Raw genomic sequence first — 15,555 nt, forward strand, 5'->3', positions numbered from 1 at the left:
GAGGGCTTCTTCTTTGACTTGCCTTTCAATGTTTATTTAAGCAATCCTGTACGTGTTTCCATTAGGCTACAATTCAAAGTTCATTATCAGAAGTGGGAGACGACATTGGGTGGATGGGTTGCCCAACTTCCCCTCGGCAGATAACCCCAAGACAACAAATACAATTTTCAAGTTGAATGCAATTTTAATTAATAGAAAATCAAACAAAGTTTTTGTAAGACATCCCACATCCATCTTCAGTTTTCCTCTCTTCCCAGACAAAACTCTTGCAGACAAAACTTGTTGTCTGTTTTCTGCTAAAATCATATACATACATGTACACCAAACCCAAAAACAGAGATGGTCTATTCAAAGAATTTCCTATACACACATGTGTGTGTGTGTGTGTGTGTGAAATATATATTTTTGGTATGCGCACCTTTTCTGATTTCATTTACAAATGAACATGTCCATTTCACTAACTATATGAGACATGGGGATCACTTTGTTTGTCTGTTTGCTTAATACCTACACAAACACACATACACACACACATCAGGTACTGATTCCCAGGATGTCTGTGAGAGACTTTTGCTTTCAGAACTCAATCATAATGGCACGACGTGTCTCTGGCCAAATTGAATGAGCTTTTAAGTGTATTGAAAAGTTTGAGAGATTTCAAAAGTCTAAGAAGGGGCCATTCAGGGGCAGTTTGTTATTTTATTAACTAATATTTGTGACTAATATTTTGTTGTACTTTAAGGCAGTCAATATTTTGTTCACTTAGAAACGTAAAGTATGGCAGAACCTTTTTCTTTTCTCTAGCCAGTATGGAAGGGTTAACTAACCAGCATGGTCGGTATAACCAAAGCTAAAAGCTTACCGAATGCAATCAAGAGCAAACCGCAGGGTGAATGGACCTCACCTGGTCTCTGTGCGCGGTTTAATTTAGTTTGGCCAACTGTTTAGCCGGAGGCTCTCAGTGGCTTTGTTAGAGCAATCAGGCGAGCTTTTGTTACCAATTTTTCTACCCCAAACGTCTCTGCACCCTCTCGCTAAACCAACCGTGCCATTGTTATTTCAGTTTCTCATTTTGTATTTTGTTTTGTTTATCGATGAAATTGGAGTGCATATTTTGCGCTGCTTTTTTGCATTGTATGTAATTAAAATTGTGTAGCATATCAATGTAAAAGTTTGTGCCCTTTGGACTAAAATGATAAATTTTGTATGCGTAAACCAAAAAAAAGAAAACAAAAAGAAGGAGGTAGTCATTCACATTGCTAAATTAATTAAAACTGGCATTGAACAATTTGCTGATGATGGTCGTTGGGCCATAAAGTAAATATGTATATGTATATGTTTATGTTTTCACAATTGAAATATTATTTACATAGCAAATAGTCAATAAAGTTTTAATAGAGAGCCCCGCCGCATGTCTCCTGCCTGCATATTTCAATTTGTTTTTTGTGTTTGTGTTAAATTAGCAATAAAATAACATTTGTGTTAAACCAAAAAGAAACAACCACTAGAAGTTAGTCAAGTAAATGCATGTGGAATTGTGCCAAGAGCAAATTTCAATTAGACCCTCGCAAATCCTGCAAGAAATCTAAACCTTTATTATATTTTCACCATATCCAAACACAAAAAAAAAACTCACTCCAAATTCCCCAACTCGAAATCGAATTGAAAAATCGCTCAAACAAACCAACATAATGGACATCACTTAGACGCACTCCCAAGCATCCCAGTCTGGCAGCGAAGAGGATGAGGCCATGATTGTATTGGAAGCCATGCAACAGGATGCCCAAACAACTAATGATGAAGCCGACGAAGACACTGATGAGGAGGCCGCCGAGGCAGAGGATATGTTTGATGCCGATGCACCTTTGATGTCACCCACCGGCAGTCACAATAGCAGCAATAATAACAACAGCAGCAGCAGTAACAGCAACCACAACCACAATAATGGAAGTCATCGTCCAGCAGCTCCTCTCAACAATATTAATCTCGATAATTGCAATGCGAATGTTGTCTATTGCGGTCAGCAAGTACAACCAATTACCGCAGCCAACCAAACGTTAAATTGTCCCACACTGAATGCAAATACCAATATCAATACCAATAGCAATACCAATACCAATACCAATAGCAATAGCAATACAAATACCAATTGCAATTCCAATGCAAATGTCAATGCACCACCACCAAATAGTGACCCTCAATGTAACAACCCAACACCACCTGCAGCAGCAGCCGTAGCAGCAACTGCAATGAATTTGCACTCGAATTTGCAACAAAATCCAAACATTTCCTCCAGCTTAGAGATAATCCTATCGCCAATTATCCAAAGTAGTCGACGGTAAGTTTTCGTTTTTCCTGATTTCTTTTAACCATCCCTTCAGTTTTGCGTTTTACTGTAATGTGTGGCTAACACGAAAAGAGATTGTAATGACAACCTTTGACCTTTTGCATGCAACTACCATCAATAAACCGAAAATGTCGAGTGTCTTGGACATACAAGTATTATCATAATTAGTTCGTTATTGCAGTTTTGTGTCCTTCCCCCAATTTGAATGTGCGACCCTTTCAAATGTTTTCAAAATAAGTTTACTTTCACGTTCTCGTATACCCAACGACAATTGATGATGAATAATTGTTTAAACTATTCGATTTTTAGATAGATTAGCAAAGAAAACAATTGAGAAATGTGAACTTTTTGTAGACAGTTAAATATATTAAATTGTTAGAATTTGTTATAAAACTTTGTGTGATAAAGTCGTCATTCTAAAAGTCTTTAAAAATCATTTAAATATTTATATATGTATACATTTAATTAATTTAAATTAGTTATAAGTCTTATTTATTAACACAAAACGGTTTTCTTTTTAAACATTTTGTTTCTTTTTTTTTTTTTTGTGTGTTTGTTAAATTTCTTCCCTTGAGTTGGCTTTAAAAACAGCCCAAAACAAAACCGTATGAAAACATTATAAATTATGTATTAATGCGCCCGTTAGGCCTCAGCTTTTGTCGATGGTAATGGTGGTGATGGTGGTGTCTTGTCTCTATGGGACCACCAACATCCCCAACCACATCTCCATCTCTACACTTTCTCTCTCTCATCATACGAAAAACCTATAAGCTTTTGGCCTTTTGCTTTTCCCGTTTCGCCATTGCCAAAGTCAAAGCACTTTGCCAGCTGCCAATTTTCAATTGCCTTGAAGCAAACTGGGGAACAATGGGGCACAGCGACAGCGATAACAATTGAAAGAAGGAAGACATTGGCAGCGATGCCAACGATTCCAATGATGGTTTGTCGAGGGCCAAAACATTCGTTTTCATTTCAATTTCACTTTGGCGCTTGCTTTCATTTTGGATTTACATTTGATTTGGCTGCGTCGCGCTGTTTGTTTTATTTGTTTTTGCAGTGTGTCGTCTTCGTTGCCTTCCGCCTTCCGCCTTTCTACACCTTCTCCAACCCCTGATTGTGTTTTTTGTGTCTAGCACCACATCCCCTTGTACATAGTTATTCTCATTGGCGTTTTGTCGTTTTTTCGCTTGGCAAGGCAGAAAACACACAAATATTTATGTAAGCAGGCAAAGACAAAAAACGAATGGTACTCAGGAAATTCGACAGCCTATTTACAAATGAATAGGTTAATGTCATCAGGGTGCAGAGGGTGGGTGGTGTGCCTTGTTTATGAGTAAAAGTTCAGGCAAATTGACTTTAAACATGTCAATTGAAACGCAAATTTCATTCCCATTCCCCATGTCAGCGCTGAGAAGTATGCTATACATTTTACCCAGGCACACAAATATAACTCATACGCAGCATTGCACACAGCCATTGGAGCAACAAAATGACAATTTCACAACAAATTAACTACCCAGCCAGGCGAACTGGGCACCCCGAAAACTCTTATTCACATTTACACTCACAGACACAACAATTTATGTTTGTATGTTTGTATGTACACAAAAGGCATTGCAAGTAAATGACCTTCAAACCCGATAAGCGAAAACAAAACAAGCGAAAGTGCCAAAAACGAAAAAAAAAAGAAAAACATACATAATTTTCATTTCAGACAAAGACAAAAAAGGCAAAAACCCATTCAACCCACACATACACACTCACATGTATGTATGTATGTATATGAAAATATGATGGGTGAAAACACACAACAAAAGCAAAAGCATTAAAATATACGAGTACAAGCTTTACCAGAGAGAGAGAGAGAGAGAGAGCGAAAGAGAGATAGAAAGAGAAAGTGAGCCAAAGCAAATGATATTCCTCTTGGGTCTATGTCAATGTCTTTGTCTATGCGGAGGGCTCCCAAACATAAATACGAATTTCAACAAAACAAGAGCCCACAAAAAAAGAAGTAAGAATAACGAAACATATATCCATATGCGATGAAAGCAAAAAAGGCAAACCAAACAATTTGGTAAACTCGAAATATTTTGTTACCTTTTTTAGGGTCTGTGAGAAAACACAACTGAAAACGTTTCAATATGATGTAATGTATGATCATAATTAGAATGAAGTCTAGATACTCTTATTAAATAATATGCAATAGAATTCGGATCAAGTAAACTTTCAATTGAAGAGGAAAAAACGAATTCACAGATCAGTTTTCACATCACATTTAAAGTGAGTTAACTGAATAGATTTATATTTAAAGAAAGGTGTTTACTTATCCTTGAATATATATAAAAGTAGTTTCATCTGTCCTTTGGTTCTTATTGTTCATTGTAAGCCTATCGCGACTTGTGTCCTAGGCCACACGCAAAAGGAGAAAAAAGAAAAAAAGGGCACCAAACAAACAAATGGGGCCACCAGAAACTTTACGCATTTCTTTCTTATTTTTTGTTTCTCTTGTTTTTTTTTGGGCTTTGTCCCAACAGCCGGCAAAAGGCAACAACAACAACATCAACAAAAAGTGCTGAAAATGTTGAAAGTGCCTTTGGCGGTCGTAAATTTGACGCACATTTTTAGCAAAAGGCAAAAAGATAAGCTCATGGAATGGATATATAAAAACTCAACTTCGGCACGTTGACATTATGTGCCTAGAGTTTTATTTTTACTCTTGGTTTTGGTTATGATTAAATTAAGTAATTATTGGCATAGTGGCGCCAAAACAAATGGCACATAAATTCAATTTGTGAAAAAGAAGACCAAATATATGGAATTTATTTGCTGAATTAAAGTTTTCTCATAATTTAAGTATGTATATATATATTTTTATGAGTTTATTTTTTATGCGTTATACGCAATGTAGTTATTAGAACAAACTAACAAGCCTTACTCACACACACACACACACCCACATATACACTCACACTCACACACACACTAACATACTCAAATGTACTTATTGAAACGCACTTTTAAAACTTGAAAAAACAGTTCCAGGAACCAAATCAACAAACAAACTTTTTCTAACATGTGCAAATATTTTTTCCCTTTTCTCTTCCACTTTTTTGTTTTTCTCTTTTTTTGTTCTTGTTCTCATGCCAAATGGAATTGCAAAACTGAAACTACAAACTACTGCAACAACAACAACTATTCAGAGCGCAATTGTAAGCGAAATGAGCACAGAATTGTGAGAATTAGCTAAATTTAATTTGCAATAGCCAAAGCCCGCCCACAACCCAGTAACAGATGCCTCTAATCCACCTCCAACCGCATTCTGCAAACTTTGGCTGCAGCAGCAACATCAACAGCAGCAGCAGCAACAACAACAACAACACCAACAACAGCAGCAGCAGCAACTCTTTGAACAACAACAGGCTTGGTTGTAGTAACTAACCAACACACAGTACATATAAGTGAAAAGTTAAATGGAAACTACACACGCACACACATATGTATATGTATGTATATGTATGTATGCGGGCTTTAGCACAAAAGTATGCTAAGCAATTGCAGCAGCAACATCAACAACAATAAACAACATTTAAAAGCCGCCGGGGCAAAAAAGTTTTGTGGGTATGTGGAAAAGTTTAAGAGAAAAACTGAACAATGTTGCGGGTTCTTGTCGTATTTGCAAATTAAATGCACATTATGCCAACTTGTAAATAGATATATAAGTAGCTCATGGATATCTTGTACATACATATATAATTACATACAAAGCACACTTATGTACATACATACATACATGAGAAATGTGTCTAAGTTAGTTTGAATATTTGTTTAAAAACAACTAATTAGCCGAGAGAAAGCCGCAACGAAATGAAACGAAAGAAAACACACAAAATGTTAGCTCTTAAGAATGCGAATAATCAAAAAGCCAAAAAAGCAAATGTATCTCACAGATAAACAACAATAGCAGCATCAAATAAGACCAACAATGGGGGCAAAAATAAATTGTGCGTTAATGATAAGCGGCAAGCATTTTAGCGGCATGAAAATTTATTAAAATATGCGCACACAACAGACCACAGAGAAAGAAAGCAAGCGAACAAGCAAAACCAAACGGAAGCGGAGAAAAATTGTAGTCTAGCGCCCAAAAGCAGGCAACACACAACACAAAAATATTTATGTTTGCCACACTCGCACGCAGATAGAGACAAAGACAAGGACACACACACACACACACTAAGAAACCGTTAGCGATAAATATAAAATTTTATTGTTATGCGTGATGTGTATGTGTGTGTCTGTGTGTGTGTGTGTGCAGCCAGCAAGTAAATTAAATATACGTTTTTATTAACTACTAAGAACCAATTTGATACGCAATTTAAATAATGCCCCCATCTAAACAGAAGAAGTAAAAGCAAAAACACAAAGCACAACAAAATTAAAATAAGAAAACAAAAAAACAACAAAAAAATTATGTAAAATTCAATTTTACTGCAAAAGCAAAGCCAAATAAATATAGTAGCCTATGTTATTTAAATTTATATATGTATGTATGTGTACGTTTATCACATACATGTATATAAACATTTATGTATATGTGTGTGTGTGTATATATTTATTTAAATACGCAACTATAAAAACAAACTACTTACTTATGCCAACAACGTCCAGCAAATTTCAATAATAATTATTTATGTAAGACTTAAATAAACACACACACACACACATATAAACGAACACACAAACAAACACAGACACACAAACACACTCACACATATTGACCATATAGAAATTATGGTAAGCCCAAATTAGTTAAATCATTTGCAACTAATTTAAGCTTAAACTAACTTGTGTAAATATTATTTTCCCAACTATTTCTTCTTTTGGCAGCAAAGATTTAAATAAACTAAAATTAATAAATACATATATACAAACAAATATTAATTACAACATAAATGTATTCATTTTGATGTGTGTGTGTTTTTGTCAGATTTTGAGCAATTTTTGATTGTGCAAGATTATATAAGACGATCGCCAATTTTGCAATTTTTACAAAAACCAAACGCATATTCATTGCATTAATATTGGATGTAAACGACATGATAAAAATATGCAAGTAAAAAACATAAAACAAAAAGTATAACTTATATAAATATAAATGTCTCTAACAAGATTTTACAATGAGTGTGTCACTTTTATATATCTGCAAATAAAGAAAAACAAAATACAACAGTTTTATACAAACAAACAATGGAAACCTAAATTATTATGAGTGACTAGGGATTGAGGGTGACAATGTCAATGTGGGTGGGTGTGTTGCTGGGTGGTTGCCTCAAGGGCCACTTCACTTTTGTGGGACAAAAAAAAAAGAATGTATATAATACAAAAGCCAACTCCAAGTCCGATAACCAAGTGGACGATAAGCGGCAAGACAAAAGCGACAAAGCAGCAGCCAAAGTTTACAAGTTGAAGCCAAGAACTTGAGCTTGGGGCTGAGAGAAATTAGCCAAGTTACAGCAAGAATGGCAAGGAATCCTCTTTAGAGTTATGAGAATGACCATAACCACACAAGTGCCAAGATAATGGCATCGGCAATGACTGATAAGGACAACAAAGTAACATCATTTTACAGTGTACCATAAAAAAGAGAAATAGATATTAGTTTAAATTAATTGAGGGATTCGAAAACAAACGAAAATTCTAAAAGTCTACATCAATTGCGAATAGTAAGAAAAAGGGAAACAAATTGTAGTTACTTGGCATCAATTAGAGTTTAAAGCAAAAGAGAGTGACCTTCTATTGGTAAGTACTTATAGACTATAAACTATTCAATACTTTGGACTTTGGACATCTTTGTTCTATCGATCTCATTTCGATTTTCCAGGATATGCGGCATGGGGACTCCAATCAATATATCCAAAGCTGGAAATTTACTTATAATCTCGTAAACTACAAAATTTATAGTGCAAATCAGAGCTGGCCTGAGATTTCAAAAAAATAACACAAAAAAATAGAAAAAATCAAGTCAAGTTATATATATTTTGAGTCTAATCTGTTTTTGTTTTGGCTATTTTTTTTTTTTGTAGATGCGTTACATCAGTGTTACCTTTCCCATTATACACACACAAGGAATATTAATGTATGTTTTAATTTGATTTAATTTTTTGCTTTGTTGAAATTCAAATAAGTGCGGTGTGACTAGCAATAAATGTCGACCAACAAGTCCGGCGGTATGAGCAACAAAGTGACCACTGTGGTGGCCACGGCTGGCTATGGACTGGATATTATGAGCGAGATTAGCTATAGCGATAGCAAGGTGATAGGCAACGGCAGCTTTGGCGTTGTATTCCAGGCCAGATTAGTGCCGAGCAATGAGTTTGTGGCCATTAAGAAGGTCCATCAGGATCGTCGCTTCAAGAATCGAGAGCTGCAGATCATGAGGAAATTGAAGCATGATAATATCGTGACTCTCAGGTATTTCTTTTACTCCAGTGGCGAGAAACGCGATGAGGTGTATCTGAATCTGGTAATGGAGTTTATGCCCGAAACTCTGTACAAAGTGGAGAGGCAATATGCGAGAGCCAAGCAGACACTTCCAGTGAACTATGTGCGTTTGTATATGTACCAATTGCTCCGGAGCATGGCGTTCCTGCATAGTCTGGGATTCTGTCATCGTGATATCAAGCCGCAGAATATGTTGCTCGATGCAGAGTCGGGAGTCCTTAAACTATGCGACTTTGGGAGTGCCAAACAATTGGTCAATGGTGAACCGAATGTTTCGTACATCTGTTCGAGATATTATCGTGCTCCGGAATTGATTTTCGGAGCCACGGATTATACAACTAAAATCGATATGTGGAGTGCTGGATGTGTGCTGGCCGAGCTGCTATTGGGACAGTTGGTCTTTCCTGGGGAATCTGGGGTAGATCAAATAGTGGAGATAGTCAAAGTAATGGGTACTCCCACATCTGAGCAAATGCAGGATATGAATCCTAGCTATAAACAATTCAAATTGCCTCAACTGAAACCACATCCATGGCCCAAGGTCTTTCGCATTCGCACACCAGCCGAAGCCATTGATCTGGTCTCAAAATTGTTGGTCTATTCCCCAAATTTGCGTGTTTCTCCGATGATGGGATGTGCACATCCTTTCTTTGATGAGCTGCGTCAGGATCCGCATCAGTTGTTGCCCAACGGAAGAAGTCTGCCGCCCTTGTTTAATTTCTCTGACCACGAGCGGTCCATAGAACCCAGTGTTATGCCCCTGTTACTTCCCAAAGCTACGGTCCCGACAGACCGCGATTTGGGTAGTTCACGCTTGCGGAATACAGCTGGAGAGGAGTGTGTAACCAAAGGCAATGCTGTGGTGGCACAGCTACCCAAACCGGTGTCAGTTAAAAAGCCTCCAAGCACTGGCGAGGCTGTGGTCCAACAAACTGAGATTTCGCCCTTGGCAACGACAACGCATCGACGAGATCTGGGTAATGGGGATCATGTTGAAGTGGTGCATGCTCCGGAGGAAGAAGCCTCAGCAGAAAGCGAAGCTCAAGACGAACACGGGGGCGATGAAGTCGACGATGATGATGATGATAATGAGGATGATGACGATGATGCCGCGACAGATGATGAGGATTATTCTGATGAGGATGATGATAACAATAATAATGATAACGACGACCATGATGATGATGATGGGCAATTTAATAGCGCTGACAGTAATACCGTTAGTGATGACGAAGATGAATCTGATAACGATGAGACCAATTGACAAATGTTTTTTAATTATTGTTAGGCTGATTCGAATTGCATTTACTCCAATTGTTATAAGTAATTGCAAAAAAAATTTTGTGTTATTTAATACAACCGAATTCGCTTCCATCCATCCATGGCCGTGGCTCCCTAACTAATTTAAGACGGCAAATGGACATTCGAATGGAACGCCTAAATTGCTGCTTAATTATTCAAATATATCTCCCCATCCATTGCAGAAAGAGGCGACTCTCAGTGTTGTATGTGGCGGCGCCTTCTTGTCCTTGTTGAGTTCTAAATATAAATTTTCCACTTTTATGGGACAACAACAACAACAACTAAGACCAACGACAAGCACAACACGCACACATGTCCTCGCTTCGCAATATCCAGCTCCAACACTCCCACTCCTGGACTGTGCTCGTCCTTTTTGCTTTCCTTTTTGTGTTTGTTAATGTGGTAAAATGAATTTTCAGTTTCATTAGTTAAATTGAATAATGGAAAACTTTGTTCGCCACATTTGCCTTGTAGTTGTTGTTCCTGTTGGCCTTGTCTGGGTCTGGGTCTGGCTTTGGTCCTGGCAGCGAAAGTTACACTTCCGTTAGCTACACACACACACAAACACACACACACAGGGCAATAAAGCAAATTTATGCAAACGATAAATTTCGTGAGAGAGCAAAATGTTTGTTTTGTTTTTCACCAGTTTCGGTGTTTGGGTGTTTGGCTGCTCCACTTGATCTTTCTCCTAATGTGTGTTGATACCACCAATGTAACCGATGCCACCAACATTGTTTTCCTACTCTGTCCCAGAAACGCGTCATGCATATTTTGAAAATTGAAATCGGTATTAAAATATATTGAAAATCCATCTCAAATTCTTTTGACATTTTGTCAGAATAGAATCTTAACTTTTGGTTTATATCTTTTAAGTGGATATATGTTGTCCTAGTTGGGATAAAAATAACTCTTTAGACTTACACCTTGGATATTTATCGACTCGAGCTAGAAAATTGGACGCCTAATGCTACTCTGATTACATATCATTTGATATTGGACACCTTTCCCTTTTACATATATGCCAAAATGAAAAGAAAATTGCTTGAAATTAAAGTCTCTGTTGGATATTTTTAGAAGTGACTATAACTTTGCCACACACACAGCAACACACTGGCAACAGTAACAACTCTTCAAGGGCAGGCACTCTGCACGGTTCAGTAATAAACACGCCGACGACTATTTGCAAAGTGTTAGCTGCGGGTGGATGTGGGCGTGGCTGGTTGTTGCCACTAGAAGATGGTAGATGGTGTTCTGCTGGGTTACCCGGGTGGCAATAGCACAACCTTTGACTGAAGTGAGATTACGATATGCTACATAATAGAAACCCATGCAGCCATGAACAGAATAGGAGTTAGATATACTAGATGATGTTTGGGGAAGGGGCGGAAAATGGTTAGGGAACGAAACTGTAGCCCAGCAAAGCAATGAAACATTTTTCGGCAACAACAGCCCAGGGGGGCATAGCCGTAACTTGCAGGCATTTTACGGCCTTTTGGTTTCTTAAGGCTGTAGGGGAGAGGCAGGCTATAGGGGGCATACCGTGTCTGTGGTTCTGCTCTCAATGAGCAGTACTAACAAGCAGCCGCCCAAGGTGAATGTGGTTAAAGTGTGTTTTTTGTGAGAAGTGAAGCAAGAGCAAAGTATTTGCATAAACAGCCAAACCTGAGAACACCAACGGGCAAACAAACAAACAAACAGACAGACAGACAGAGGGACAAACAGTTAGAGATAGCCAGAGAGGTGAATGGAAATTCTTCCTGTTGCTATCAGAGGCAGAGAGTAGTAGAGTGGAGTGGAAATGGAGAAGTGTGCTACCAGAATTATTTTATTCCCGTTTCCGGGCACGCACACACACACACAAACACACACACACAGTTGAAAATGCGCCTGCGGTGGCTACCTTTCTGCACCTGCACATAGATAAATAAATTTTCACTAAATGCAGTTTTAATGGTCTCTTGCATGTGACTACTACTACCACCCAGAGCATACCATGCCAGAGATGCCAAATATTTTGGCCAAATAGTTTAACTGTAGATTTTCTTATAGCCTTTTGCAACCTGTAGCCTTGTGACCACTTTGATACTCAACACTTTTGGCACACAGCAAATGTATTCCAAATGTTGTTTTGTTACTGTTGGGCTGCAAATGAGTGGGAAGTACGTAGCTGGTACTCGGGTGGATGAGGGGAAATACCTATGCGGTTAGTCAAAATATAGTAGTTGAGTTTAGTTATGCGATGCTTTGCGGTTTTACTTTGACTATTTTTGCGTGCACAAATTCCACAATGAACAAGTATAGAACATTGCCAGACACTCTAATTAGGAAATTGTGCACTTTAATGTTTGTTTGATGCAAAAATTCATTATTAAATTTACACCCCAGGCCCAAAATGGAGGACACCAAAAGCGATTTGATGTGTCCTTCGCGTCTGTGTGTGTTAACAAAATGTAAAAGTTTTTACCACAAAAGCGTGACATGTTGGCCATTTATGCACTTGGCAAGTTTCTCTCTTCGCCAAAAAAAAAAAAACTAAACTTTTAATTGGATTTGTGATTCAATTAACAGATTTGTCAGCTAGGGATATTCGTTTTTTGATAACTGACCAAATGGGAGAAAGGCGAGATGAGAATTTGCTTCATTCTTTTTACCTTTTTTTTTTTGGGGGGGGGAGCATTTGAAAATTTATTGAAATTGATTTGCCATTTTAGCGGTAAGATTCAAGTAAGTAAGTAAGTAGCAGGCGGCACAGAAGCAATGTTCACTCTCAGCTCAGCGTTTAATTGAAATCTTTTAATTAGTTTGATTTTCCAATCAAGTGGCCCCACTCCATGCCATCCACTTACTTCTCTTCAATATTCTGCCACAATTGTGGTTTCAGTCTCCTGCTCCCCTCCTCCTCCGTCTCACTCTTTCGTTCCTTGGTCTAACATTTAACGAAAGCCAATTAGTTGCAATGCCTTGGAGTATGCTTCTGGTCTGGTTTTGTGGGGTCTCGAATTCCAATATCCATTATGTTGTTCGAAGAGCACATCGATTGTCTGTCGATTACAAAATCTGTGTGCGGCCTCCCCAAAAAGCCCCTAACCCAAATGTCCCCCCTCAAATAAGTAAGCTCCATGCAAAAGTCCCTATGCCCCTTTCCAGCAATCGCTTGATTGGCCGTTTTACTCTGAAGTCTCAACCTTTCCTTGTTCTTATTGTTACGCAACATAATCATTATCTTTGGCTTAACTTGAGCAGCAGTAAAAGTCCTGGAAAGGCAGCAAGAAGACGTAAAGGATTTTGCCTATTGATTCCACAAAGTGAAATCCAAATCCACATGATATCAATTTGCTTTCAACGTTATGCCGTTGGCGTAAATAAACGAAACAGGCAAACTGACAGACAGACGGAGAGAAAGAGACAAGCAGACAGGATTTTCGTGTTATGTGGTAAACGGTAGAAGTCTGTGAAATCTGAGTGATTTCTAGCGCTTTATAGAAGGCCCAATATTGAGCCGGGGCTAAGTAGAATAGAGTAGACCTTAAGTTTAATTTTGCTTCTAGGTTAAGCTAAGGAAAAGTAATTGTTGGCTTTGGATCATAATATTTTTCTAATATCTAAGGTAATAATCTTGACGGAAATCATTAAGTTCGATATCCACGATAATCTAATATTATCTTAAATTTTAAGACTTGTTTATCAGTATTATACTGAGTAATAAATAGAAAAAGTCGTTAAGAATAGAAAATGAAGTTTAATTATTGAAAACGAAGAAAATTTCTGAAAACACTTTCCTTTTTCACTCATTAGCCACTTATGTCTAGTCTATCTACATACATCAACATATGTTGATATAGCTTGCATTAGTTTCACAGGCAACTTCATTAATGGTTGCTCTTCTTGTGAAGTCTTTGCCACCAACATTAAGTTTTTGCAGCCAAACTCTTGTGGCCTGGAAACTTAAAAAAGAAAAAAAGGAACGAAACACAAACCCACTGACAAATCCATTATAAGCTTAAGCCAAAAGCGTAATGTAAACTTTTCACACGAATTGCGGGTCTCAGTTTTTCCACTCTCGATCTCCCCGCTTCCTGCTATGACTCAGGGGAGTCTCTTCCCCTGAGATGACTGAGCAATTATTTTAAATGCGACGTCAACGCCAGCAAACACAAACTAACCAGACAAACAGCGAAAATGCTCCAAGATGCAGATGCAGATGGAGATGGAGATGGAGAAGGAGCTGGAGTTGGGAGCAGTAAAAGGAAATGAAGAGGGTGTTGGATGTTGGTTGCAAACTCCTCATAGAAGGCAACGTACGTGCATAATTAATTCAGCGCATAAATTCAAGACGTTGCCTTAAAAGAAGACATTGGCCAAGGAGTTAGGGTAAGTCTATGAAATTATAAACTTTATCCTTAAGACATTCTCGCAAGTCGCGAGTGTCAAATGGTGTCGGTGATGTTCAGGCTACTGGCTTTTTGATGTCATCCTAGACAGACATTCAAACAAAACCCGCATACGACTTTAAATAAATTAAAAAAAAACATGAATGATTGTCTTAAAAATGTAATGAAAAATGTACCCCAAAATGCAAGACACCGACTTACTATTATCCTGTTTATCCTTTAGGAGTAGTGTTCTTTGTTCTGTTTTGTTTTTTTCTGTCGTTCTAGTAACTTGGTCCCCTCTAGAATCCAATTTATACTCTTTTTGTGTAGGGTATACAATAAGACGCTTGAGTAATAGTTATCTTCAATTGCGAACTATACCACTTGGTTGGGGAATTTAACAATGAAATACTCGGAGCAGAGAATTTATGAAATTACTTGAAATGAAGAAAAAGGAGGAAATCATTTCAAAAGACAGTCAAAGGAATATAAATATAAATAGAAATTGCATACCAAAATAAAGAAGGATGCCAGACATTGAACATTTTCATAACTTTCACACTTGTGTTAGATATTTTGCCACTTATTGTTAGACCTCTAAGGCCTTCAATAGAGTTCATCTGTCAGTTGTTAGCGAAGTGCCTTCAATATGGCTTCAAGTGCTTTTGGCACTTTGCATTTTCGCATTGTCAGCAGACGGTGGCAATATCCTTTGATGCCTGGCAACAAGCTCCTCAAACTCCTTTAACTTTTGACTTGCCCTCTCTTCCCCCTTTCTCTCTCTCTATCTTGAGTTTTTTGGTAATTGAAAAGGCAAGTTAATTTCTCACTTCCTCAAATCCTGACAGAGGAGATTCTTGCACTTATTGTATTAAGCAAATGCTGTTGGCAAGTTTTTCATAATTAGTAAAGTTTTGATTGTGCCAGAAAATGTTCTGTACATATTTCCCCATTTTGCTTCAAATTGATTTCAGTCCATGGAAATCAACATAAGCCGACAGCTGGCAGCACTTTGCATAAATACAGAGAAGT

The 15,555-nt window shown here is 37.7% G+C and overlaps 2 protein-coding genes across 2 annotated transcripts in view; both read left to right on the forward strand.

Moving 5' to 3' along the window:
* LOC137584851 (uncharacterized) overlaps positions 1-5,778 on the forward strand; it is a 60,630-nt gene extending 54,852 nt beyond the window's left edge. The window contains exons 16-17 of the mRNA XM_068300432.1: positions 1,707-2,338; positions 5,548-5,778. Coding sequence (XP_068156533.1) covers positions 1,707-2,338; positions 5,548-5,560 — 645 coding nt within the window. The 3' untranslated portion in view covers positions 5,561-5,778. The remainder of the gene's footprint in view (positions 1-1,706; positions 2,339-5,547) is intronic.
* Positions 5,779-8,363: 2,585 nt separating this feature from the next.
* On the forward strand, positions 8,364-10,774 carry gskt (gasket). The gene has a single exon (XM_068300114.1). The coding sequence runs from the start codon at positions 8,550-8,552 to the stop codon at positions 10,107-10,109; it is 1,560 nt and encodes a 519-aa protein (XP_068156215.1). The 5' UTR covers positions 8,364-8,549; the 3' UTR covers positions 10,110-10,774.
* The last annotated feature ends 4,781 nt before the right edge of the window (positions 10,775-15,555 follow it).

Source organism: Drosophila tropicalis, unplaced genomic scaffold (genome assembly GCF_018151085.1).
Source record: "Drosophila tropicalis isolate 14030-0801.00 unplaced genomic scaffold, ASM1815108v1 contig_878, whole genome shotgun sequence".
Lineage (NCBI taxonomy): Eukaryota > Metazoa > Arthropoda > Insecta > Diptera > Drosophilidae > Drosophila > Drosophila tropicalis.